This window comes from Brachyhypopomus gauderio, unplaced genomic scaffold (genome assembly GCF_052324685.1).
Source record: "Brachyhypopomus gauderio isolate BG-103 unplaced genomic scaffold, BGAUD_0.2 sc121, whole genome shotgun sequence".
NCBI classification, from domain to species: domain Eukaryota; kingdom Metazoa; phylum Chordata; class Actinopteri; order Gymnotiformes; family Hypopomidae; genus Brachyhypopomus; species Brachyhypopomus gauderio.
In genome coordinates this window covers 75,302-102,573 of record NW_027506942.1, presented here as the reverse complement: position 1 = coordinate 102,573, position 27,272 = coordinate 75,302, and the positions used below count along the sequence as shown (strand labels likewise).

At 44.6% G+C, this 27,272-nt stretch overlaps 1 protein-coding gene across 2 annotated transcripts; it reads left to right on the top strand.

Annotated features, from left to right (window-relative positions):
* Nucleotides 1–235: 235 nt before the first annotated feature.
* Nucleotides 236–25,614, top strand: vwc2l (von Willebrand factor C domain containing 2 like). Of its 2 annotated transcripts, XR_013125978.1 has the most exons (5): nt 236–1,015; nt 2,149–2,552; nt 14,611–14,740; nt 21,135–21,480; nt 24,061–25,614. XR_013125978.1 is itself a non-coding variant. In XM_076993766.1 (4 exons), the coding sequence occupies exons 2-4, from the start codon at nt 2,166–2,168 to the stop codon at nt 21,284–21,286; spliced, it is 669 nt and encodes a 222-aa protein (XP_076849881.1). In that variant the 5' UTR covers nt 236–1,015; nt 2,149–2,165; the 3' UTR covers nt 21,287–25,614. The 2 variants fall into 2 exon arrangements, 1 of the variants encoding a protein (XP_076849881.1); XM_076993766.1 differs by having other exon boundaries at nt 21,135–25,614.
* Nucleotides 25,615–27,272: the final 1,658 nt, after the last annotated feature.

Genomic DNA, 27,272 nt, shown 5'->3' with positions numbered 1-27,272 from the left:
TCATTTTGATCATTGCCATTGCTAGTGTTTGGCTGTTTTGAAAAGGAGGTGAGAGCCCTTCAAAGTTAATTTTTTGAAGATAAATGCTTAGATAAATCGTGTAAAAGTTGAAGTATACGTGGAAGGTCCGATGAATATCACAGTGCCCTGTTGCGTGGGTTGGCAATGTCGCAGACATGAGAGGAGAGATATTAAGATTCTCCACTGTCAGTCTACGTCGTTAGACTGCCGAGTGGACAGCGACAGTTCTGAAGCTAGCACTGTCCCTGGTTCTGAATTTACAGACACGAAGAGGAGAGATGAAACACTCCAGTGTTCGGATCTGATCTGCTCTTCTTTCTTCCCGCGCCATAGTCCGTAACACCCTAACTTATTAGCGCCGTGTCTGACGTTGGTCTTTTCTCTTCTTTGACTGAGCACCGGAGTGTGTGCGACGCCGAACATCTTCAGTGCACGTAAACTTATTCTTGCATAAGGGGAAACGCAATGACTTTGAATCCGTTGTCGCTTAATTTTGTAGTTTATGTGTTCGGAATCTTTACTCTGAATTCCCAGATTGTTGGATATGAAACCTAATGGCGTTTCTCATACACCTGCAGTATTTGGAACTTGATTGAAATTCCACTCAACGCCACGCGCGGATGACTAGGTAATCAGGCAATACCAGAAGGAAGTATCGTTTTTACACCTATTTTGGATATTTTCCCTTTTTGCACATAGCAAAACGAGCGGTCACTCAACTCCGATGACCGGGAAAGGATAAATATGTTCACGTATAATATATCTTTCTGGATATCTCATCGCCCAAGTCAATTTCAAAACCCTGGGGCAGGAGCATGACCGGTAATCTTTTTACATTTTAAATTCAAGATACTCGGATTATTTCGCCTTTGGAGTAAGAGAAATTTTCGACCAAGTTCTGCTGGAATTGTGATTTTTGTATTCACCATCACAAAGGTGCTCTGGGCTCGCTCGCTTCCGATTCCAACAAAGTGGAACCAGACATTTCAACGCGGTGAGTTGAAAGGTTCGGTGTTCCGTGCGTTGTCTATCATTTACGAATACAGCTAATGTATATGCATGCAAAAGTTATTTGCATGCCACCTTCCGCTCTAAATTGACTATTGTTCAAGTAAATCTATGACTCAATATCATTTGTTGTGTGTACATGTTTGTTATAAACGTTTATTGCTCAGTAGGACGGAGCCGAGACATTTCAGGTTATATACTGCAGCGTTTGCTTCGCGTGCCGTGAATCATCGTCGTGTAGCTTTTGCCTTTTGAGGTTCAGGGTTTTGAAGTCACTCCACGGTCGCGTGCCATTTCATGCTTAATCTCACGAACCCTCACGAGGGAAGAAGCATTTGGATCAGATCCCACTGTGCTCTCCTTAATGACTCAGAAAATATGGCAATTCCTCGAGGCCATCGGAGTTACTGAAGTTCATAGGGTGACGATGCCCACATAAATCCATTGCACCCCTAGTTACGTTGCGTTGGGGAATTAGCAGCAAACTGAGGGGCAACATGTTGCGTACATCAGTGATGTGTATTCCTGGAAGACATATCCTTCCGCCGTTAACACCTGCTCATTTTCAGTTTCAACTGTTCTGGTCAATTGTATGTTCTATACTTGTGCTAGTATGAGTCTTATCAAAAGCAAACGCAAGCTATTACCGGTCTTAATAGCTCAACCCCCACCCAACAAAAAACCCACCTCTCTCTCTCTCTCTCTCTCTCTCTCTCTCTCTCTCTCGACCACCTCTCAGTCCAGGGAGATATATCCATTTGCCATCACTTTATCAGTAGCTTCCCTTTTATTTCCCCATAAATTAAATGCTTACTGATGTTGTTGGGCTGATGCGATAGGCTAAAACGCGACCATTAATCCACAAAAGTTGCTTTACTATGTCGTGCTTGTTTCAAGCTTATGTGAAAAATAAAGCAATCGTATACAAAGAGCTTAATGTCGTTTTCAGTAAGAGCAGAATTAGATTCCTTCACGTCTGTGGAATTAATAACCCACGCGGACATCAGTCATGAATGTGATCGTGATGGATTCGACACTCGTCAAGTAAAATGAGCTATTAGCAGTACGATCACCTTATGTCTGTAAAGAAAGTATTACACTCTGCTTCAAATGCAACAGGACCGCCGCGGCGAAGGATGGGCCTCCTCTTCCCAGTGACCTGCGTCGTACTGCTCGCCCTCAACGCCGCTGTCTTACCAGCCTCTGTCAGTCCCGAGGACTACCCCGCGGACGAGGCCGAGCGAACGGCCAGCAATGACATCATTTTTGACGACTATCGGGGCAAAGGCTGCGTGGATGACACTGGCTTCGTGTACAAACTCGGGGAGCGTTTTTTCCCCGGTCATTCGAACTGCCCGTGCGTCTGCACAGAGGATGGCCCGGTGTGTGATCAACCCGAATGTCCAAAAATCCACCCGAAGTGCGCAAAGGTGGAACACAATGGATGTTGCCCAGAGTGCAAAGAGGTCAAGAACTTTTGTGACTACAGAGGAAAGACATACAAGATACTGGAGGAATTCAAGGTAAGATGCTTTAAATTCTTTACAGTCTTTACATTCTTTACATTGCATCAAGATGGGCAGCTGTAATGTGGTGATGCTATCAGACATTAAACTAATGTCAGTGCTATTTCAGTGCTAATTTCAAAGATTTCAGGTGTGCATTCAATGAAATTCCAATGCTGCCTAAATCACAAACAGGGATACATATGGTTTATAATAAACCTATTAAGGTAGCTGACGTGAATAACTCTGAACTTGACAGACCCCCTACCAATGACAACAGTGCTGTATACCAAATATATCAGATTTTAGTCCTACTGCAGTACCACACATTTATTTTTGCCTCAATGTACTGTATATATGTGCATCCTAAAGGGGTGTGAAAATAGTGATCAAAACAATTACTATGAAATTACAATCCATAAACAGGGTTTTGAGCAATGGCATACATAAATCTCCACATATATATTAAGCAAGCAATTTTCTGAATGCTGATAAAAGCCAGCTGTGGCCTTTTAAATGGAAACTTCAATTAACATTGCATATGATCTTCAAATGCCTTCCTAAAACTGTACACAGAGTACAGCCTATGAGATTAGGTGGAATGAATGTGACAACTTGGGTATTGAAGCTCAAGATCAAACACATATAGGATAAAAACACCAATCAAATAGAAAATTGATGTGTGTGTGTGTGTGTGTGTGTGTGTCTGTGTGTGACAAGTGTGTGTTAACTTTGAAGCCACTGGCTGCACCAAACTTATTACAGAATGTCGAATGTGTTTCAAGAGATCATGACGTCCATAACATTTGACACACATGCACACAGTATATCTTCCCATGGGAGAGTTATCACACTAAAACAGAAATCCATCACCACAGAAAAGCAGTTCTGTCATGCCTATGTCTACCTGACAAAGCAATCCATTTGATTCCTGTGTGCACCAGTGAGCATTTCTCTCCGTGCTTTAAATTTGGGATATTTATATTGATCGCTGAGACAGGCCAATCAATCATGCAAGGGGAGCACCAAAAGACCAGACCAAAAGAATATCTAAAAAGATCTGTCAGTCTAAAACAAATACACCAGCACTCAGTACCTCTGCTTCATCAACTGTTTCCTCACCTGCTAGACTCTTCACAAGCCCAAGTTTACTCACTAATGCCAATTTATGGACTGCCAGAACTGCAAAAAAAACAACTGAGGCACCGAGTTGGCTGGTTTGAGCAGGCCAGCTCTGGCGAATTAGTGAAGCAAATTTAAGGAAGGTGCAGCCCTAATTGTTGGGCTTGAAAACGAATGCACCAAGCTCAACCTTGCTCGTGTTTAACCGTGTGGTGCTAGCACAGTACGCCACCAAGTTTGAGTTCTGAGGTTATTTGCAGAGAAAAAAAAAACATACGTTACCCGGTTATGCAGATTATTCAGTGAAGTTCTTGTATTCTGTTGTATCATCACAAAACTGAACTGCTTGTAAAAGTGCCTCCAGATGAATTTCTCATGGGAAACGTATCATGGCATACATACAGAGTTATGGAAACTAGTCGAGGTACATGTTGAGTACTGCATTATTGGCTATGGTGGATGTTCCTCCCAGTCTGTCATCCAGAAGCATTCTAAGGCCCCTTGGTAGTCACAGACACTGGAGCACAGGTCTCCTCTCTGAAGAAGTTGGGCTTGCATCGGTTCCTTCAAGCTTGAATGTAATTGTCAATTATGTAACCACGTAGGTGTGGAAAATGAATGATTCATTCAGATGTTGGAAGGAACAAGGGGTAATCTGTACTATAAGTGGGATCCTACTGTATGAATACATCTCAACACATGTAAACACTCATCAGTACAGCGGAGTCTTTGTAGCCCCATACAGCGCCTCAAAGACGGGATGCCAGATCCTTCACATCACCCATAAATGTGTAGTATTGATTTTACCTTCACGATGTACTTTTGGGTTTTATTTGTCATGATATGAAAAATAAAATCAATTCACTAAAGAGCCATTCACCAAGGCCAGGTAGGCATTTGTCTTCTAAAGCAACTTTAATACATACTCTGACTCCAGAACCAAGGCTGGAGGGCAATGAATCCTATGATATCAGTAACATAAATGTCAGGTTTTTTTTTAGTTTTTTTTTAGTTTGTTTGGTTTTATATTGTTTTCCCCACCACAGAACGGCACAAAAGCTCACTGGTAAACAAACAGGAGAGTCAGATAATCACAAACAGGTTATAGTGCAGGACAGGCACCTCAAGAGTCATCCCTGGGAACTTCAGAATTCTCAAATTTTGCCTTATCTACATCTATGACCAGAATCTGGAGAAGTCCCTGTTTAAGGGTTGTGGGATTTAGCCTTGTCTCAATATATGAGCAGAACTTGAAGATTACCACACATTCTTTATTAATTCTGTCTTCATATACAAGTCTAAGTAATTTAGATCAGCACACTCTGCCTGCCGTGTGATTATGTTTGATGTGCATACATGTAGAAGGAACACAGACATTGGACCTTTCGTGCAAGAAATGTGCAAGATATGGTCTGATATGATATCAGATTAGAAAACGTCTTGCCAAAGTCTGAACAAGGGGACGTAAGATGAGAAGATACATGTCATGATAACTGCACACAGGACAATGACTTTGAGTGTCAAGATCATGAACATAACATTGACATAACTGAATTCTTATTGAAGGTTAGTTAGTCACTGTATATAAAACCAAATGGCATTATCATAGCAGCCTAACGCAGATAAGATGAATGTCACGATTTACACTGCTGAGAAAGAAGGGCAGAGTAAAACATGTATTCCAATGTCAAACCAAAAGATCGCAACATGATTATTCAGGAAGTTTCATTTTGGATTGAAACTCAAATTTCATTCAGCTGATGAAAATTATTAACTAATGTTCTTACAATCCAGATGTACAACCTTGCTTCATCTCTGGAATAGCTGCGTTTCACTTGTGGTCTGAACCAGACTGCGCATGTTTAGTTATTTGGCACCTTTCATACACAGTGGCTGTTAAAGTGAAATTCAGTAGCTCAGATTCTACATTCAGGGGTGAATGCACCAAGTCCTCTCAGATTGCCGTATCTATCGAAACGCCAGTTTAAGAATGAATTTGAGGTTTTACCTGAGGACAAAAATAATTGCTAGGGCATTACACAGGCACCTATGTATTATGAAGCAAGCCACACACTACACACTTTACTACCGTCAGACAGTTTAACAGCCCACAGAAATGTTGAATGAATATTTCATACTGCACTATTGTTGTACGAGTGCCTGATTTTTTTCTGTTGCTTTAATAGATTGTGGGATGTTGGATTTGAATCTACATCTCTGTCTAGAAGAAAAAAAGTAATGTATTTGTCTCTTTATACATACTGTAAAATTACCAAAGTTTAATACTTAGTACCCTCAAAAAGTAGACAATATCACAGAGCTGTACATTTGGCGCAGTGTTCTCAAGTCTCACGCATTGAGCGTGTGACACACGCATTTGACCGTCTTCACACGCCACACTTCCGATTTCTCACGCCGAAAAAAATGCTGTTTAGTTTATTTACCTCTGATCCATATCTATATCGCCCTCCACTGGCGATTGATCGCGATATACAACATACGTTCGCCTCATCTTCAGCCATTAGGGCTTTGCCCAACCCAAGGTCCTCATATTCAGCCATTAGGGCTTTGCCCAACCCAAGGTCCACATATTCAGCTATTAGGGCTTTGCCCAACCCAAGGTCCTCATATCCAGCTATTAGGGCTTTGCCCAACCCAAGGTCCTCATATCAAGCCATTAGGGCTTTGCCCAACCCAAGGTCCTCATATCCAGCTATTAGGGCTTTGCCCAACCCAAGGTCCTCAGATCAAGCCATTAGGGCTTTGCCCAACCCAAGGTCCTCATATCCAGCTAATTAGGGCTTTGCCCAACCCAAGGTCCTCATATTCATGCTGCTCCTCCACCATTCTACTGAGTGTGCGATGTCTACCAGATTACTATTTGTCAGCCTTAAATGTTACTAAATTCACCAAAGCACAAACCATTCCTTGGCTGATCAGCAACTTGGCAATCACTGACAAGATAGAACTTCTGCACTCCTTCAAGCATTTTTCTGTCATGCTAAATTATGTCCCAGCAATTTTTGCTTCTTTTAAAAGTAGCTCTGGCTTGCATCCTATAACTATAAGGTGCAGGCACAACTATAATGTTTCACTCCAGTTTTGAAAGACATTAGTGACCGAGGGGCAAAGGTCGCGAGGATTACTGCTTTACCGTTTTACCACGTAATCCTCAGAGATGTTTAATCAAGTCGAATAACTGAAAATCAAGTGGGTCTTCTTGGCTCATGTTTCTGTGTAACAGTCTCAGATTAGAAAGCATGGACCAAAGACTGATGCAGTGCGACACACATACAGATGACAAATCAAGCGCTCCATTTAGCCCAACATTTAACAAGGCCTTTAGCTGTCTGACATGAAGACTGCATTAGATGATTAGCACTGGAGGAAAGCGGCTAAGTTAAGCATCGTATTGCTAATTAGGGGCGCTGGGATCAACTCCTTTAATCTTATATTTAATCCCTCTCAGGTAGAGAATGGCTGGTGTGTGACATTAAACTGATTAGCTACGTGTTTAGATGTATGGACTTTTTTTTTTCAGCAGCTGTGTTTACTCATGTAAATGTTACAATCTCTCAAGCCCCCCCCCCCCAACCTTCGGTCCCAAGACAGGGACAATTCCCATCATCCTCGACACCATTCTTCTTGTATTATTGATTTCCCTCCAAAAGAAAAAAAAACAAGACGTAGTATCGAAAAATCTCACGTGCAAAGGGGACAGGGGCAATTAGCAGAACACGTGCGGCAGACGTGCATTTTTCATTCGTCTGTCAGGCAAGCTTGTTCATGGCATTAAAGAGGTAAGGTGTATCACGTCAGTGCTTGTGTCCGGAGAGGATTTCAATCGGTCCCTTTGAATTACAGAGAGCACGTTGAAGTCCAGCTGCGAGCAAGGAGTAAAGGGGCCGTCACGGCTCTAATTAAGGGAAGGTGACAGGGTAACCTTTGGTGCGGGCCACTCTGCCATTTCCCTAGGCGTGGGCACGGTGCTCTTTGCGTTTACTTGCCACTGCTGCCACGGTGATGCCCCGCAGAGATGTGACTCTTGCGGGTCCACGGAGGGCTCTCTTCTGAGGGAAAAACAGGACTCCAGGCTTTTGATATGTCAGTAATTGCAGCATATTACTGTAGCAAAGTGAAAATTCAATATAAAACCCAAAGTGTAATGTCGATGAGTCACATATGAATGTCTTTCTAACAGTTACATGCATGCATGGGCCAAGAGATTCAGTATTACATAAAGAAGAATATGCTATATCAATTTCCGTTTCAAACTGTGACAGAGGTTTGACCAGTATACCATTTGTCCTGACATAATAACAAGTGATTGCAAGAATGAGTGAAGTTTTGGGGTTCATGGGTCTAGCACTTGTAGTGATGGGTGATGGTTCCTTTTCTGTTGTTGGACAGTATTCTTCCGTGCCGTTCACCATGTCTAGGTGTTTCACCTCCAGGGCTCCAGCCAATCTGTGGCTCTTGCTCCTGTCCAGCAGCGAGCGAGTGGACTACAGATCCCAGAAAGCCGAGCGAGGGCCAGGACATAGACTCCCAACAATCCTGACCATGCCCCTGAGATCAGGGCAATATCGGAGGGAGAGAGGGGAGGGGTGAAAAGGGAGGGCATGGTTATGAAAAAATACACCATGGGGGTTGCAGGAGATTTGTATTTCATAGTGCAAAGATGCCCAGAAAATTAGATATGATCTTTTATAGAGCCACAGCTCAAGGGACGTTTGTGAGAATTCATTCTACCAAATCTTCCAATGTCTGAAGAAAACAATGCATTTTCAATCCCTGAAGTTCTTGTAGGAGGGGTGTTGCCCTATTTTCTAGTAAGCATAGGTAGCGTTATTTTGATGGATGATTTTTCAATCAAGGTGTGTCTGCATAAACATAGTCAGAACAATACAGCACCCATCACTGTCAAGGGACTGCAACTTCAGAAAAATCAATTTAGTCCTTAGAGCTGACAGAATTATACCGTACTAAAGTGACAGATTAATCATTTCTAAGTGAAGTGATAGATGAGTCTCTGCTTTGTGCAAATGTCAGTGTGGTCCACTCAGAAAAAGCATGCATAATCCGACACATAAACACCTACACCTCATGCCCCCCCCCCCACACACACACACACACACACATACAAACTCCTCCCTCTTTCTCTGTTGCTTGGACATGCTCACACATGCACACACAGCCTCCTCACACACGAGAGCAGAGAGTCACTAATTACTGCTCAGACACCTTCAAGACAAAAGGACTATAAAAAGTATCTGAAATTAATCACTCAAAATGATGTTCCAGTCCACTTGCCTGAAGAAATATAGCTATAGTTTTCATTTAAAACACTGATGAAAAGCAAACAAGTAGGCCAGCAAAATCTGGAGCTGTGAACTGGTTTGAAAAAGCTAAATCCCCAGTTACCTTTATGTATGAATGCATAAACGTCATAGACTAAATTAAATTATAAATGAGTTTATAAAGTTTTTCTCTCGAGTTTTTCTCACCTTCATAGGTTGTATTTCTTGTGTCTGGTAATGTGTCCAACTCTGCAGTGTTTTGCTGCCAGCCCCTTTATAGTCTTTATTAGTAGTGTTACACATGCCCCTGCACACTCTATATCTCTTTTGGACACTCTCACCACGTATTTTGGTTAATCTTGGAATGCCATCTGTCACATTCTTGCAATCTTATCTCAAACCTGGGTTACTGGAAATTGATTTTGAAATTGTATCTATTGATACATTTTTATTTTGTTTATTATTTTTTTCTTATATATCCAAAATTCTGTTGTACACTGTGCAAGCCTAAATGCAACGAAATTTCGTTCTGCGTACACCCATGTACAATGAATGACAATAAAGACTGTCTAAGTCTAAGTTGCCCACATGCCATGTGACTACATTACCCAAAAGGCTTTGCAATTTGTTCAATAAATATGAGATGTGCACACCTTAATAAAGCGATGAGATGTGCACTCCCTTATTTTACGCCGCAAGTGCAACGTGTGCCACATCTAAACATTTGTTGCTAGGGTGACCGCCATCCTCCGCCTAGCATCCACACTCACCACGTCTGGTGGACGGAGGTGCTCCACCTCTGCATTTCAGCTGCTTCATCCCTCCATCCCCACATCCTTTCACCTACGTAGAGTCAAACAGGCCATATGAACCCCAGCTGTTCCGCCCCAGGGTGCTGTCCGTTTTCCAGCAACGGATGAAGAGAGAAAAACGTGTGGACCTCAGTAATGGGGAATTAACCCACACTCACTTAAATAAGCTGTGTGGTGAGTTCCCAGCGTGACTGGTTTCCATCACAGGCACCGTAAGGTGTATTGTGACTGGTTCCATAACAGGCAACGTCATATGCATGGTGGCTGGTTTCCACCACAGGCACCGTCAGGTTTATGATCGTGTTGCCAGCACTTACCTGATGGCCACACGTGTGTCCAGATTCATGGAGGTAGCTCTCACACAGGGGGCAGAGTCAGGCACGTCATCACCTTATTACCCCCTTCAGGAATACATTATTTTGCATTATTAAGTCCTGCAGAGAGCACATCTGAGCCAGGTAATCAAGGGCTCGATGATTACTTGACAAATTGAGCCGGGACTGGCCAGCATAACAGCTCTAAGGGCAGGAGGGCTTGGCTATAAGCTGCTTTCCTCAGGATTTGAATGGAGCCAAAATTACTCACTGCTCAAAGACATGTAACGAGGTTTGGTGGTAACTCTGGCTTTTGCAATTATGATATTAAAACATTGATTACTCTGTTGATTTGCTGATTGCTTTCAGCTGGACAAGAGTATTTACATGAGCCATATAGTGTATTGTAAAAACACCCTTAAGAGATCTTAATGGTCACTAGTGATTAGTTCCATAGAAATGCTTGCTAAAGCATCGGCTCTGTGTGTCGATCAATGCCATATAGTAAAACTTCCATTAGTGTGAGCACGTTAAATATCAAGGTCTTCGTGTGGTTGCTGAACATACTTTCTTACTAAACGAATCTCAAACCTACTATTGGTGCTAAGCAGATGAATCACTATTTACTCGTGTGCAGGTCCTGACGTTACAGCACACTGCAGAACTGGCACATGCCCAACACTGACTCACCGACAGGGAAACTGTTGCTAGCAGCTTTGGGGCTTTGGATGCTGATATGAGATATGAGATCAGGCTGGGCTTTCAAAACCCAAATCACAGAAATTTCCTTTTTGTTAAATTAGACTGCAACAACGTTTGCTGTGTGAGTCACATCACACGGAGTAATTACCCTCTGCATGAAAAAATAATCTTGGTTCTCGTTGTGGCTAAACAACTGGGTGCATATTCATCTGGGAGTCTAGGCTAAACATCCAAGATTGTGAAGACTTTGGCACTCAGAACCCTCGCCAGATCAAGCTCAGTTGCTCATGAAACAGCAGGACACATGCCGCAAATCTGAATGGGAATAATGTTTATTAATCTTTTAATGAACTAAAGCATGACGTGCATAACAAATATGTAAGTACACAAGGGCCAGTCACAACAGGATTATAATTACACTGCATCTGAGAAATAGAGTTATGACAGCAAGACCCCTCCCTTAACAGTTTACTTGCTGGATCATGACTCTTAATGTACAAAATCATATTTAAGCCTTTTTCTTTTATAGATATTGAGCCGAGAGCTGTTAAGCTGTTAAAATATGCTAATAAAAATAAATAAATAAATAAAAACTGAGCTGTTAAAAAATGTTGAATATTAAACAAACTTTATTGTCTCCTGTCTTCAATGCTCAAAAATGACCCTTTCATCTGATTTACCAAATAATATAATAGGGACCAAATATTGTAGGGAAAATATTACCGACTAGGGAGAAGTAGACCTTGATCCAAAATGGCCTACAGGCTTCCTGGTAGCAGGTCATGTTCACATCTCTGCCTGTCGGGATGGACTGTCTTCCTGCCAGGGGGACGCTTTTACTGACTGATTATCAGGATTACAGTGTCCAACTGTCTGGCACTCTGGGTCTTGTGGAATTGCCCGTTGGACAATGCTTCATTCTGGTGACCTTTCACAAAGTGGTCTGTTTTACGTCTTTATTCTGTTTTTTATAGAGTGGAACTCTTTTTTTTTTGTTATCAAATGTTTTTTATTTTCCAAGAAATTATGTACAATACAGTGTTAACGAGAATCAGAGTTAAAGACAGGCAATAAAAGAATAAAGAATCCCATTAGCAATACTCGTACACTAACAATTTGTCCCTCTCCCACCCACCCCCATGGCGACCCCCACCCAACCCACTCAGGATCTCAGAGTAAAATAAAAACAATAAAAATAAATGGGAACTATTATTTGACAACATAGATTATCATATTGATACATTATGGCTGGTTGTCCTGCACTTTTCCTTTTACGAGAGAGTATGCTGCATCCCATGAATGAATTGTTCTTTTGCTGGCTCCGTGCATCCGGGCCACTGATCTCTCCATCATTACAATGTCCAGAAAAGTGTTTGCCCATTGCCGCCATGGCAAAGTATGAGGTGGCTGCCATCTCAGTGCCAGCATTTTCTTAGCTGCTGTAAGTCCTGCCCATAGTATGCGCCTTTGTTGCAAAGAAAAGGTAAAGGTGGAGTCATCATTGAGCAGGAGTAAAGATGGTGAACATGGGATGTCAGTCTCGAGCATATCGCTCAAGGTGGAAGAAATTAGTCTCCAGAATTCAGAGACCCTGGGGCACTCCCAATACATATGTAAAAAAGTCCCAACAGCATTCAAAGTACAAAAATCACAATCAGGAGAAGCGATAATTTTCATTGCATGCCGTTTCCTGGGAGTTAAATACATCCTATGGGTAAATTTAAAGTGTATGAGCTGGTGGTCAGGATTCTTGGAGGTGTTGTGTATATTTTCCCATACTGTGTCCCAACAAATGTCTTCCTCTACCATAGGAGTGAGGTCTCTAGCCCATAGAGTGGAACTCTTAAGAGTTCAAAGAATCATTTTGTGTGGAGAAGGGAGTAAAAAAAAAAGCAGTTCCTTGTTCCATTTCATCTGGGACGCATTTCAGTCAAATTTTCCATAGCGTTGATTTGTCTCTTCTCCATGAAAGTTGATTTCCATGGGCAAGTTCACGTGACCACATCCTGCTTCTGCCCCACTGGTCTGGTTGCCCTTATCGACGCCGGACAGAAGATTAGTAGCACTTGGCTTTCTCGCAGTGCCAATTACAGAGTGGGCCGAGAATAAAGGCCATGGCCACAGAGAGTAGAAGCTGCCAAAATCCCAGTCCGGTCCAGCCCGGTCCAGCCCAGTCCAGGCCTGTGACCTTCAAAACCCTTCTTCTGCTAACGGAGAGCTGCCCGGGCCTCCGAGCGTAAGCGTGGAGCCGCGTCCCGTTTGGGATAATTGGCTCGGCACGGGCGCGTCCAGAAGCGCGTCCAGAAGTGCGTCCAGAAGCGCGCTCCAACTTGGAAAGGTCAGACGATAGCGGCAGCATTTAACCTGAAAGAGTTCGCATGCTGTGATGTTCCCCCACAGAGAAGAGGACTTTATATATGAGCATGCTTAAGAGTCTAGGGGTGAGCTCAGCGTTCATGGCCAAAGCTGCACTGCACCCATCACACAATAATCCAGCAGTGTACAAGAGGCCCCCCCTGCCTGCCAAAAACCTTTCGATTCCTTGGGGGGGGGGGGGGGGGGGGGGGGGGGGGGGTTGTCCTGCGTTTGCATTAGTAATTATCTCTTAGATGCAGGCAAGTCAGTGGCCCTGTGAAGTGTAGTGTGAAAAAGTGTTTTACACCAGAGTATTACACACTGCATGTCAATAAACAACACGCCCTGTAAAACTGCACAGTGTGCAGATTTCACAGTGTTGCAGTTTGTGTAGGTACATGTTTACATCAATCAGTGGACAAGGGAAATCTGAAGAGTCCTGGAGTTTTATGAAGGCAATAAGAAAACAAATGCTGTGATGCTCCAGAGGAACGTGTCTGTGGAGGCCACTGAAGGCCCCACACCATCCCTCCTGAAGGCCTCACACCATCCCTCCTGAAGGCCCCACACCATCCCTACTGAAGGCCCCACACCATCCCTCCTGAAGGCCTCACACCATCCCCCCTGAAGGCCCCACACTATCCCCCCTGAAGGCCCCACACCATCCCTCCTGAAGGCCCCACACCATCCCCCCTGAAGGCCTCACACCATCCCTCCTGAAGGCCCCACACCATCCCTACTGAAGGCCCCACACCATCCCCCCTGAAGGCCTCACACCATCCCCCCTGAAGGCCCCACACCATCCCCCCTGAAGGCCCCACACTATCCCTCCTGAAGGCCTCACACCATCCCCCCTGAAGGCCTCACACCATCCCCCCTGAAGGCCCCACACCATCCCTCCTGCACAACTTTGTTTTGGCGCATGTCTTTCAGATGCTATAAAAATACTGATGTTGAAGTACACATTCACAATAGAAATTCACAAAATATCTTCATGTATTGTGCTACTTCCATTTCATAGTAGGACAATACAGTCATGTGCAGGTTTACTGATAAGCACTGAATTAGCATCATGTCAGACATTGTGAATCTTATTCATTGTTCTCCCAAAACTCCCAAAATGTATCACAATGCACTTAATGGGAATTTCTGTGATTTGTTATAGACCTAATTTGCACAGTGCATTACCCTGCAGACTAAACATAACTATTGAAAGTAATGGCAAGGAAAGGAAGTCTTTACGATCCATTACTTCCTAAAGCTCTTCAAGTTCATAATCCAGAGGCAATTTGGCTCTTCTTTTGTCTCTGATCAAGGCGAGTGTAGTGAATGTGCTTGACTCTGCTGGCACGTTCTCTGCAGTCAACCTGCGTGTGCAGCCACTGTCTCACGTGACTGTGTTTGTCTCTCTTCATCCCTCACCCTGCGTGTGCTGTCACTGCCTCACGTGACTATGTTTGTCTCTCTGCAGCCTTCACCCTGTGAATGGTGCCGCTGTGAGCCCAGCAGTGAGGTGCACTGCGTGGTGGCTGACTGTGCCGTCCCAGAGTGTGTCAATCCGGTGTATGAACCTGAGCAGTGCTGTCCCATATGTAAAAACGGTAAGGCCTCCTTTTATAGCCGACACACACACACACACACGCACACACACACACACACACACACACGCACACAATCACAAAAATGCTGCAGATACAAAATAGTGTGACTTGGATTCAGAGTATTCCCAAATACCTCATGAAATACTATACTGTATCACCATGCACTGAACCACCTGTGCAAACGTGTGTGGTTCAGTCCATGTTGATCAAATTCATGATCAAACTATTTTGGGGCGATAAAACCAATACAGTCCAGGTGGGGTAGTTTGGGGTAGGATGGCATAATGTGAATTTAGCTGTAGAAACTGCATAGGCTGCAATCAGCATGTAGGCCATTAGAGCTGATGAGAGTGCCCTCATTAGATTACTCGCAAACACATGCAAACAAGGACAGAGCACTGAAAGTCCAGTGTGTTCCCTGTCCTATTACTCTCTACATAGCGGTAGGTATTCCATTGTGTCAGATGAGCCTGTTTGGTATATTACATATGCACTCAGGATAACTAATTTGTCAGGTGTGTTACTTTCCATTTACCTTCCATTTAAATCTTGATTTGGATTCTGATCTGTATACATCTTCAATCATATTCAAATGTACCATAAATAAATCTACAAATGGCCACAATCGAATCTTTGTGCAGAGGTGTTGACAGCTGAAAAGTTGGAGGGTAATTAGCAACATGGCTTTGAACAGAGCAGATGTCACGTAAATTCACACTGCTGAACTCATGCCAGTGGAACAGATGTAGTTAATTCAGTCTAAACTTAATATATGTTGAATTATGGCAAGAATCATTGCTGCATTGATTGAGGTCATTCTGAGTGGGATTAATTAGTCTGTGGGGAGTGCTCCAGCTCTGATGTCCTTGTCAGCAAGACCCAAACACCAAAATTAGAATTATAGGATTCCAATGCATGGCATCATAGCAGAGACAGCAGCCCGGCGTGAGTCAGCCAAACGCAAGGGTCACGTGTCCATCAGGACAGGTCACATGTCCCGTACTTCAGGTCACGTGTCCCTCAGCTAAAGTACATTATCTGTGGCCTTGGACAGTGCAGTCAACTACACGGAAACTGGGTTACCCCAAGACAATGGGGGTAAAATCATACTCATCTGAGTGTGGGTAGCAAGCAGGCACAGTACCATCTGAGTTTTGCACACTGCAAAATGAAACGTTACGCTACAGTCCTCGAATGAAGCTAAAGAAACCCTCCATTTAAAATTATCCTGTTAATTAAGAATGAAAGCTGGTAAGCAATCTCCATGGCATTGACATGCCGCTAACCACATTAGCGGGGTTTGGATGAGTTTTTTTAAAGGTTGTAAAATTGTTACTTCTTTAAAGATTACTTGAACCCCTACAGATGACCCACTGAAGTCTGAAGGCCTCCCTGGTTCTGGAATATGAAATAAAGAAGTAAATTTTAAAAAAAGGACTGGGAAAAAATATTGTATGTCATCAGACCTTCAAAGCTTTTGACAGAGCCATTTAATTTCCAAGGCTACATTATGGTAAAATGTCTTTCATACAAAAATACCACTGTAATTAAATAAGTGCATTTTGTAAATATATAGTAAGATATCTCCAAGATATCTTCATTGGAATTTGAGCCTAAATAAAAAGCAAAATAACTTTTAAGTAAGCACAAGTGCTTGACTCAGAGGATAATGGGCATAACCCATGCCAATTAAAATTCTCCATTTTCTTGAAAACGGAGCATGGCATCTTGGATGGAGAGGAGACCACAGCAGGTTTCTGTCTTCAGTCCTGTTTTTGCTTCCTATTTCTAAAGAAATGCTGTTAAGTCGTATGATGGCCCCAGGAGATGTGTTGAAAATAGATGTCTGAGGAACCATCCTATTCCAGCTCTAATTGTAACTTTGAGATTTGTCAGGTTTCACCCTCAAGCTCACGCTGACCTACATTCAAGTTGTGCCTTAGTCATACATGTTGAGGTGTAGAAGATAAACAAAACCTTTGCCTGCACACGCAGGCACAGGAGCATACGCATACGCGGACGCACACGCAGACAGGCCCGCACGCACAGACACACCCATGTGTAAGGGCAGGGGCAGGCAGGCATTAGAGAGCAGCAGGTTCATGATGGGGGCATTTGAGGGAGACTGCAGTGGAGTGTGTGTCCTGGGCAGGCGGCCCGGCCCGCTCCACACATCCGCCCACCGCGCAGGACAGGCGGAGGGGAAAGCTAAACGCTGAAGTTCCTGTAACGGATAAGTTAGGGGGACTTTAGGTCTGACTACATTTTTACTTTTCAGCTAATTAATTTAAGATACAAAGCTACATGACATCGAAGAGAAACATTTTTAAAAGGTTCTAGGAAAAAAGCAACACCAGCCACTTCCTCTGTGGAGGAACTCTGACACAGGAAATGCTTGGACTCAGTCAAGGATTCAGACATGCCAGCATCTTCCCACTGTGTATCACCCTCTGCCTCAGACACAGACACACACGTGTGCATGCTTTCACACGCTCACATCCTCACACACTCACCCATACACACACCAAAAATCTGATTTCAGAGGGCAAGTGATAACCTTTCCTAGAGGACTGCACAGGAAAAGTAGTGGTTTAGAAAACAGCACTGTTAAACCGTTGATCGCTGTGAACGGAGCCCTCATTTCACCTCAAGACCTCAAGCTGCTGACGGAACAAGTGGTGAAAGTGTGCTGATGAAATATCAGTCAGGGTCACTCAAGCACAGGGCTTCTGCGCCCGTAAGCATGACACACACTGTTAACATTGAGCACTCGGTCTCTGTCCACCAGCCGAGCTGACGGGCGGTGAAAGCGCCGTCCTTGCCTCGGCGACAGTAGCGCTCGCCGAGCGGTGAGTAATCGTCCTCGGTGTCGGCAGCGGCGACAGGTCCCCACTTCCATCGTCTCCTGGCTTTGTGCCAAAAGTTGTTGCTAAAAAACATTTCCATGTACTTACGAATGGGAAAAGGACTCGTCATCTGGGAGCTGGATTCTGTTGATGTTACCCAAGTGCCCGTCAGTGTGTCTGACAGTTATCTGTGATTGGGAATGTTGTGGGATGGGATCTGTGAACGGGAATGCTGTGGGATGGGATCTGTGAACGGGAATGCCGTGGGATGGGATCTGTGAACGGGAATGCCTTGGGATGGGATCTGTGAACGGGAATGCTGTGGGATTGGATCTGTGAACATGAATGCTGTGGGATGGGATCTGTGAACAGGAATGCCTTGGGATTGGATCTGTGAACGGGAATGCTGTGGGATGGGATCTGTAAACAGGAATGCCGTGGGATGGGATCTGTGAACGGGAATGCCTTGGGATGGGATCTGTGAACGGGAATGCTGTGGGATTGGATCTGTGAACATGAATGCTGTGGGATGGGATCTGTGAACAGGAATGCCTTGGGATTGGATCTGTGAACGGGAATGCTGTGGGATGGGATCTGTGAACAGGAATGCCTTGGGATGGGATCTGTGAACGGGAATGCCTTGGGATTGGATCTGTGAACGGGAATGCTGTGGGATGGGATCTGTGAACAGGAATGCCTTGGGATGGGATCTGTGAACGGGAATGCCTTGGGATTGGATCTGTGAACGGGAATGCTGTGGGATGGGATCTGTGAACAGGAATGCCTTGGGATGGGATCTGTGAACGGGAATGCCTTGGGATGGGATCTGTGAACGGGAATGCCTTGGGATGGGATCTGTGATCGGGAATGCCTTGGGATGGGATCTGTGATCGGGAATGCCATGGATGTGTAGCTTCTGCAGAACACATTTGCTGCCAAAAAATGACTTTTGCAAGCCCAGACTAAAGAATGATCAGCTTTGTCCTGGAGTGCTGCTCTAAATGTTCTATTCAATTTGAATGCCACAAATATTAGGCTTTTCTGAATGTTCACTGACCTCTGTAATTTCACCACCTCAAACAGTGCATCCATGAGCAGATGAGGGTGAGAAAGAATATTATTCATTACATCTTCCTAAATTACACGGCAATCCAGTAGCATTGTGAGAAACGTTTACTAAGAAACCAACATTAAAAACCTGCAGTACGAACACTTGTTTAAGGGTTTAAAGGACATTTGCGCCACTAATTTACTACTCGAGCCACAGCAGCTGGGTACAGTGCACAGAGCACCATACAATAAAATATGCATATAAATAAAAGAAGGTCAGAATATGCATGGGCACTTAACCATTAATAAATTACCTGCAAATACCTCAGAAAGGAAAATCAAATCTCTGCAACCTAATTAACGTAATATGTTCTATTGATACAATGCTGAATCTTTTAAAAAGAAAAGGTATTCTTCCATCAAGTTATACTGGACCGTTAAACCACTGGGTGTTAGTTATGTGCGTTTTCATAGGGGTTTATTCGTTCATGGTAGCACAGATTGACTGCACTAATCCGATTTTCAGCAGGTTGCAGCTGTATTGCAGAGAACAGGCCTCCACACGTTTGCCTCTAAATGTGAACGCATATGACTCTCAGGCAGCTGAGGCCGCTATGCACACAAACACAGCACTGTTAGGTCACGCCTGGCTAACTCGGAACTTCCCAACTGTGGTCCTGGTGTGGCTCCGAGCCCAGAAGAATTTGGTTAGCTCCCTGCTCAAATACACCTGTTTCCACTCCTCACTTAATTATCACTCTTTTATTAGGATTTTATGTTAATTTGGCATAAACACACCCATTTAGATTTTGACACGCCATCACTAGCGCCCCCTATTGGTTAATGTCTTTGCCATCACGTGTTATCATATTGCTATGAGAATGTGACAGGCCATTATGTGCAATTACGTATTTTGTTTGACATTTGCTTCCCCTAATTGGATTTGTATTCTGTTTTGACAATATCCAGACAAACTGCAAAATCAGATCATATCTGACCATTTAACACAACCTTAATCCCTGAGGACACTACAGGATTGAAGCACTTCCTGACATGACTGACCATTATTTTGGGATCAACACTAACTCAAGCAGACCAGACCTGCAAAGTTAAATAACCTTGTTGAATTGATATTCCTTAAGCTACAGAGTGTCGCTGATTTATTTAAATAAGATTTATGTCAGGCAGACCACACGTTTCAACAGGGCCAGGCCTTTTTCTCCATAAATGAGCAATAATGAATTAGATTGTGCTTGCTTCAGATGACAGGCCTTGAATACAAGAGTGCTACTTAAAGACTGATTTATTAGAGCTCTCACTCATAACTGGTTAACCACACAACAGCGTGATGGTATAAATCGTATACCCCAAAAATCACAAAAAGTCATATTTTTCCAGATGGTAAAAATGTCTGTTAGTATACTGAAATATACTACTACTAATAATAATAACATCAATAATAAAAATATAAGAATAATAAGAATAAGAATGTAATAAGTCTATAACAGATAATTTGCAGATTATTTTAGTCTGGAGCCTAAGGACTTTGCAGCAGCAGCCATGAAACCTGTGCGAGCATGTGGGAAGAGACAGGAGGACAATTCTGAGTGAAGGTGGGAAAAAAAGACAAGTACAGCTTCAGTGTAGGGAAAGGGCCCACTGAGACAGAGTGGAGACAGAGTGGAGACTGTGGAGACAAAGTGGAGACAGTGGAGATGGAGTGAGACAGAGTGGAGACAGTGGAGATAGAGTGGATACAGTAGAGATGGAGTGGAGACAGAGTGGAGACAGTGGAGATAGAGTGGATACAGTAGAGATGGAGTGGAGACAGAGTGGAGACAGTGGAGATAGAGTGGATACAGTAGAGATGGAGTGGAGACAGAGTGGAGACAGTGGAGATAGAGTGGATACAGTAGAGATGGAGTGGAGACAGAGTGGAGACTGTGGAGATAGAGTGGAGACAGTGGAGATGGAGTGAGACAGAGTGGAGACAGTGGAGATAGAGTGGATACAGTAGAGATGGAGTGGAGACAGAGTGGAGACAATGGAGATAGAGTGGAGACAGTGGAGATGAAGTGAGACAGAGTGGAGACAGTGGAGATAGAGTGGATACAGTAGAGATGGAGTGGAGACAGAGTGGAGACAGTGCTCCGACCCTGTGAGCATGCAAACTCCAAAGCTTCAGACACATTAGAATGCAAAGGGTATTCACTGGAGGGAGAGTGAGAGAGAAATAGAATGAGAGTGAGAGAGGGTGTGACACAGTGAGTGAGAGATTAAGAGTAAGAGAGCGAGAGAGTGAGAGCGAGTGAGAGAGACAGGGTGCTGGTGGAGCTCAGCTAAAGATCTTCACTGTTCCATACACAAGCCCAACTGAGCGTGCCCAGAGATCTGTGTGTGTGTGTGTGTGTGTGTGTGTCGCCCTCTCATTACTGTGTCTCTCTGACCCCACCCCTCCATAACCCCACCCCTCTTCCCCCATCCGTCTCACACCGCAGGACCAAACTGCTACGCCGGAACCACGATCATCCCAGCCGGCATCGAAGTGAAGGTGGACGACTGCACCATCTGCCGTTGCCATAGCGGCGACTGGTGGAAGCCCGCACAGTGCCTGCGGCGGGAGTGCCTCGGCGGCCAGCCGTCGTCATAGAAACCCCTTCAGAGAGGAGAGGAGGGGCACACGTGAGTGACAGCGCTGTCCAGCAGAGGGACCGCCCACCTCTGGACACTGAAGGAGTAACTGGCAGGAGCACAATAAGGCTGGCAAACGGAGGCAGAGACAGAGACACGCAAACACACTTCATACCCCGGCTGCGCCCGCAGGCACCACTGGAGACGCTGCCTGTTAGTTTGTTTGTTTGTTTGTTTGTTTGCCTTTCTGAAATGGTTTCATCCCACGTTTATTTCTTGCCTGTGCTGCTTCAACACTAAGTTTCTATATTTCATGACTCATTGAGAGCTGATAGTTATTTGTTTGTCAAAGACAATATATCTTGTGCATTGTTACAACCACGTTTGAAACCAGGTTGCACCTCGGTTCTGATTTCATCTGTTATTCCTTCATACATGGCATGTAGGGATGAGTGTCAGTGTGCTTAGCTCCTAGAGCAGAACAGCTCAAACAGGGCCACCCACCTCCCAAACACTCCTGGAGGTGTGTACCTCCCAAACACTCCTGGAGGTGTGTACCTCCCAAACGGTCCTGGAGGTGTGTACCTCCCAAACACTCCTGGAGGTGTGTACCTCCCAAACACTCCTGGAGGTGTGTACCTCCCAAACACTCCTGGAGGTGTGTACCTCCCAAACACTCCTGGAGGTGTGTACCTCCCAAACACTCCTGGAGGTCTGTACCTCCCAAACGGTCCTGGAGGTGTGTACCTCCCAAACGGTCCTGGAGGTGTGTACCTCCCAGGTCCTGGAGGTGTGTACCTCCCAAACGGTCCTGGAGGTGTGTACCTCCCAGGTCCTGGAGGTTTGCTCCACTGGGTGTCTGCATAACCATCTTTCCGAGGAGCTCTTTAACCATGAACAAGGTTTCCAGACGCGTGGGCAACTTTTTTGTAAAACTAAATATTGCTGATTAATGATATGTTGCATTTTTTGGTGGAAGGAAGATCAAGGTTATATCAGTGGAAAAGAGAGAGTGCAGAGGACAGAGTGGACAGAGGAAGAGGAGGAAGAGGAAGCCAAAGACTGTCCATGTAAATGAGACACTGCTGCTGTTACATCACACCATTTGACTGTTAGGCCGTGTAAATCACACCAGGCTGTGAAGGTGGAACGTTTCATGATGTCTAAGTGTGCCACCTTAGACAGGAAGACAAACACTGTTCTGATTCCTGCTCATTACAGTAATTCTGATTACTACTACTACTGTTCCCCCCTCTAGCACAAAAACAAAAAACCAGAAGCAAATTAAAAAAAAAAAAGTTATCTAAGTAATTAAGTTTGATTTCCTTTATTCGGGCAATATTGGGTGATAAATTACCCGGGTTGGCTCTAAGTAGCTCAGCCTGCCAGACATGCAGGGCTGCTTTTCGGTCCCTATGTGCTGATTATACTGAACTACGTTAAGCATACGCACCAGTTCCAGAAGCCCTGAGCTACACCCGAGGCTAGTAGGCTGACTTTTCTGTGTTGCGATGCTTATGAATATCTGCACAGAGGTCTTCAGCGTAGTTATCCAAGCTAGTGTATTGCTTATAGATTCTCAGGTTCAGCTCCAGCTGACAGACCAACCGGATCAGAGCCAGGGCTTTCTCACCTTCTCTTCAGAGATGATGAATACCAGTCATTAATACAAATAATGCAAATTCCACCGAGCCCATGCGATCTATCACAGGTATTTCCTTCCCAGCAAGAATTCATCCCAGTTAACCTTTTCGACCCTGTTGCTCAACACTGATGGATGAACTCCCTAATCAAAGATCTATGGGCTTGGTAATGAGATGAAAACGAATGCAACAGCACGGCCCCTAGAATCACCCATGCCGAGGGTTTCATGCCATATTTGCCAGGGTGTCATGTGACTTTGACTCGAGGTCATGCTCCATGTCTTCCTGCATTTCTCTCCTTTGATTTGACAAGAGTTAACTGTGTCACTGGTAAAGCAGCGGTTGCCATGTGATATAGTTTTCTTAAATATTAGCTTTTGATGCCTCATCCTTCCAGTAGAAATGACAAGAAATTGCTTTTGTTATGCAACATTTACAGTGGATGGAAATATTCATCCATTCGTATTCTAACCTGTTTAATCCAATGCAGGGTCATGGAAGGGTGGAGCATATCCCAACAGCACAGGAACCTAGACAGGACACCAATCCATCACAACACACACACACACACACACACACACACACACACACACCACAGGAACCTAGACAGGACACCAATCCATCACAACACACACACACACACACACACACACACACACACACACACACACACACACACACACACCACAGGAACCTAGACAGGACACCAATCCATCACAACACACACACACACACACACACACACACACACACACACACACACACACACACCACAGGAACCTAGACAGGACACCAATCCATCACAAGACATGCACACACACACACACACACACACACACACACACACACACACCACAGGAACCTAGACAGGACACCAATCCATCACAAGACATGCACACACACACACACACACACACACACACCCCACAGAAACCAGCTCTGGACAGGACACACACACACACACACCACAGGAACCAGCACTAGACAGGACACTCACACATAACATAGGAACCAGCTCTGGACAGGACACACACACAACACAGGAAACAGCTCTGGACAGGAAACCAGTCCATCATAACACATGCACGCACAAGCACACTTTGCCAATTTAGAAATGCCAACTGACCTGACGTGCATATCTTTATGGCAGGAAACTGAAGTATCTGGAAACATCCCAGACAGACAGAGAGAAGGTGCCAACTCCACAGAGGTAGCAGCAGGGCTGAGAGTGGAACCCAGGTGACCCCAGCTGTGGAGCAGCAGTGCTAACCACTGTGTCCCCATGCCACCCTACAATGAAACAATTTAAACTCATCACCACTCATATGTCTCTTCCACAAACAAACTCGGCCCATGGCTGGTAGCTCTCAGACACGCGGATGGACTTCTGGGTTCCTGAGAACGCCCTTTCTACGGACACACAGCATAGACATGACAGCTTGGCAGGGTGTCAGTTGCAGTGTTCTGGGCCGATTCATCCAGTGTGTGGCCTTTGGAAAGTAATGCCAAGTCCCCATGTCCTCTAGGTTCATATGTAAGAGTCTTCAGAGCTCTGTGAGGGGACTTTGGTTTTGGAACTTCCTCAAATGTAGCCTGTGACCATCCCTGGCTGTCCAGCTGTGATCTCCTGACGCATCTCCCTTTGCTAAACACACACGGTCTCTACTGGTGCTCAAAGCCTCACACATCCATTGCACTGGAGTGTTTATTAGTTTATTCATTTTGTTTGACATTTGTGAAAATGCAGTACTGACTGTTTCCTTATTACTCCATCTTCAGTGGCATTACGCAGATGACATTCTTGGAATAATGTGTTGGTTTACACTGAGACCTGTGTGCGTGGAGGCCCAAGTGTTCATAAAATTGTGTTGATCGGTATCTTATATTACCTGTAATACAGGCACGACTCTTCATCTGTGCGCTTTCCGAAGAACCGTCTGTCGTCTGCTCTTTTTTGACAATCACGAAAGAAAAAGAGCGGGAAACAACGCTGAACTTATTTTGTTGTTTTCGAACTTTCGCCCCTGCTTTTCAACGAGCGACACGGAAAGACCGTCACCCACTGGAAGTGTCTGCGGAAACTATCCGAGAAACTGTGTGTAGAGACGTCGTGCTCACGGTGTCTGTGTCCAGCCCTCCCTCCTGCACGGTCAGTTCTGTAGAAATGAACCACGCCCATTTTTGAGACACTGACTAACTGTAGTAACGGAAGCTATAAACGATTGTGCTCTTTTTTTCTAAACAAAACTGTTATCTGAATTTGTGCCTGAAAACAAATTGTATCTATTATTAAACATACTGTTAAACAATCAGCTTTTATTACATATGGGCACTAAGGGTTAAGCAAACTAAGTTAGAATTTCTCATATAAATCGTTAAACATATATTAATGTTTATTGTTCCAGGAAAATATTATAATATTTAAATTCAGAACCAGATGAATCTCTAAGTATAACTAAAGATGAAGATCACAAAATCTTTTGCTGCGGAATAGCAGCAGAGCAAATGCTGATCTATTTCAGTGATATTCAAAGAAAACCTGTGATTTTCATCCAGATAAAACCAACCCAAGGTGCCCTTCATCATGTACAAATGTGTAAATATCTCCAGACATAGTGTGTATTCTGAATTCACAGGTTAAAAGTTGGGGGGAGGGGAGAAATGTGTATTATTTATGAAGACAAAAACTATTTTGTTAAATAGACTGAAAGTGTTATACAGCAAAAAAAAAGTGTGTGTGGATTTATTCTGAGAGCAAGGCGTGACGTGGTTAAGTCTTTGGGTACTGCTGCAGCCCGTGGGGACGGAGGTTCTGAGTACGGACACTACAAAGGCATATCTCTCCACTGGTGACAGCACCACACCATATGGGCCCAGGACACCAGGCCCCTTGTGCACAAGGTGGGAAAATAAAAGCGAGAGAGAGACACACACACAGACAGAACAACTCAAAGCCAGCTTGGAACCTTCATTTATTCTTGTCTGAGAGAACAAGAATACCACTGGGGTCAGTAGTTCTACAGTCTGCAGACAGGGAGCTGGGGTCAGTGGTTCTACAGTCTGGAGACAGGGAGCTGGGGTCAGTGGTTCTACAGTCTGGAGACAGGGAGCTGGGGTCAGTAGTTCTACAGTCTGCAGACAGGGAGCTGGGGTCAGTAGTTCTACAGTCTGCAGACAGGGAGCTGGGGTCAGTGGTTCTACAGTCTGCAGACAGGGAGCTGGGGTCAGTAGTTCTACAGTCTGCAGACAGGGAGCTGGGGTCAGTGGTTCTACAGTCTGCAGACAGGGAGCTGGGGTCAGTAGTTCTACAGTCTGCAGACAGGGAGCTGGGGTCAGTGGTTCTACAGTCTGCAGACAGGGAGCTGGGGTCAGTAGTTCTACAGTCTGCAGACAGGGAGCTGGGGTCAGTGGTTCTACAGTCTGCAGACAGGGAGCTGGGGTCAGTAGTTCTACAGTCTGCAGACAGGGAGCTGGGGTCAGTGGTTCTACAGTCTGCAGACAGGGAGCTGGGGTCAGTGGTTCTACAGTCTGCAGACAGGGAGCTGGGGTCAGTGGTTCTACAGTCTGGAGACAGGGAGCTGGGGTCAGTGGTTCTACAGTCTGGAGACAGGGAGCTGGGGTCAGTGGTTCTACAGTCTGCAGACAGGGAGCTGGGGTCAGTGGTTCTACAGTCAGCAGACAGGGAGCTGGGGTCAGTGGTTCTACAGTCAGCAGACAGGGAGCTGGGGTCAGTGGTTCTACAGTCTGCAGACAGGGAGCTGGGGTCAGTGGTTCTACAGTCTGCAGACAGGGAGCTGGGGTCAGTGGTTCTACAGTCTGCAGACAGGGAGCTGGGGTCAGTTGCCTTCATAACCACACAATTAGCAAATCAGATATTCCTGAATCACAGCATCAACTGAGTAATACCACAAAGTAACTGCACTGCCTTTAATGTGAAGGCAATTCATAAAAACCTAAATATATTTGATAGTAAACCAAATCATAAGTAGAGGCCTGCAGCAGATGTAGCGCACCGGCACAAAAACAACAATGACATTACAGCATCACCATTACAATGTTAGTTACAGAACTATAAATAGTGAGACACTTCAAAAGTCTAACACACTGAAATCAAACATTTGTCCAGAATGATGAAAACAGTATGTAAACATATGAAGCAGAATAGTACATCAGTGTGATGGCACCACCGTTATTAGTGTTTAAGATGAAATACTAGTGTAATATCACAACAGAAGCGCTGTGAAGCGGTAAAGTGCTCGTGCGGCGATATGAATATGTATAATGCAACTGCATGAAACAAAGCCTCACTGAGCCAAACAGCATAATCACAAATGCTGGCTTGTTTGAAAAGCTCAATGGAGC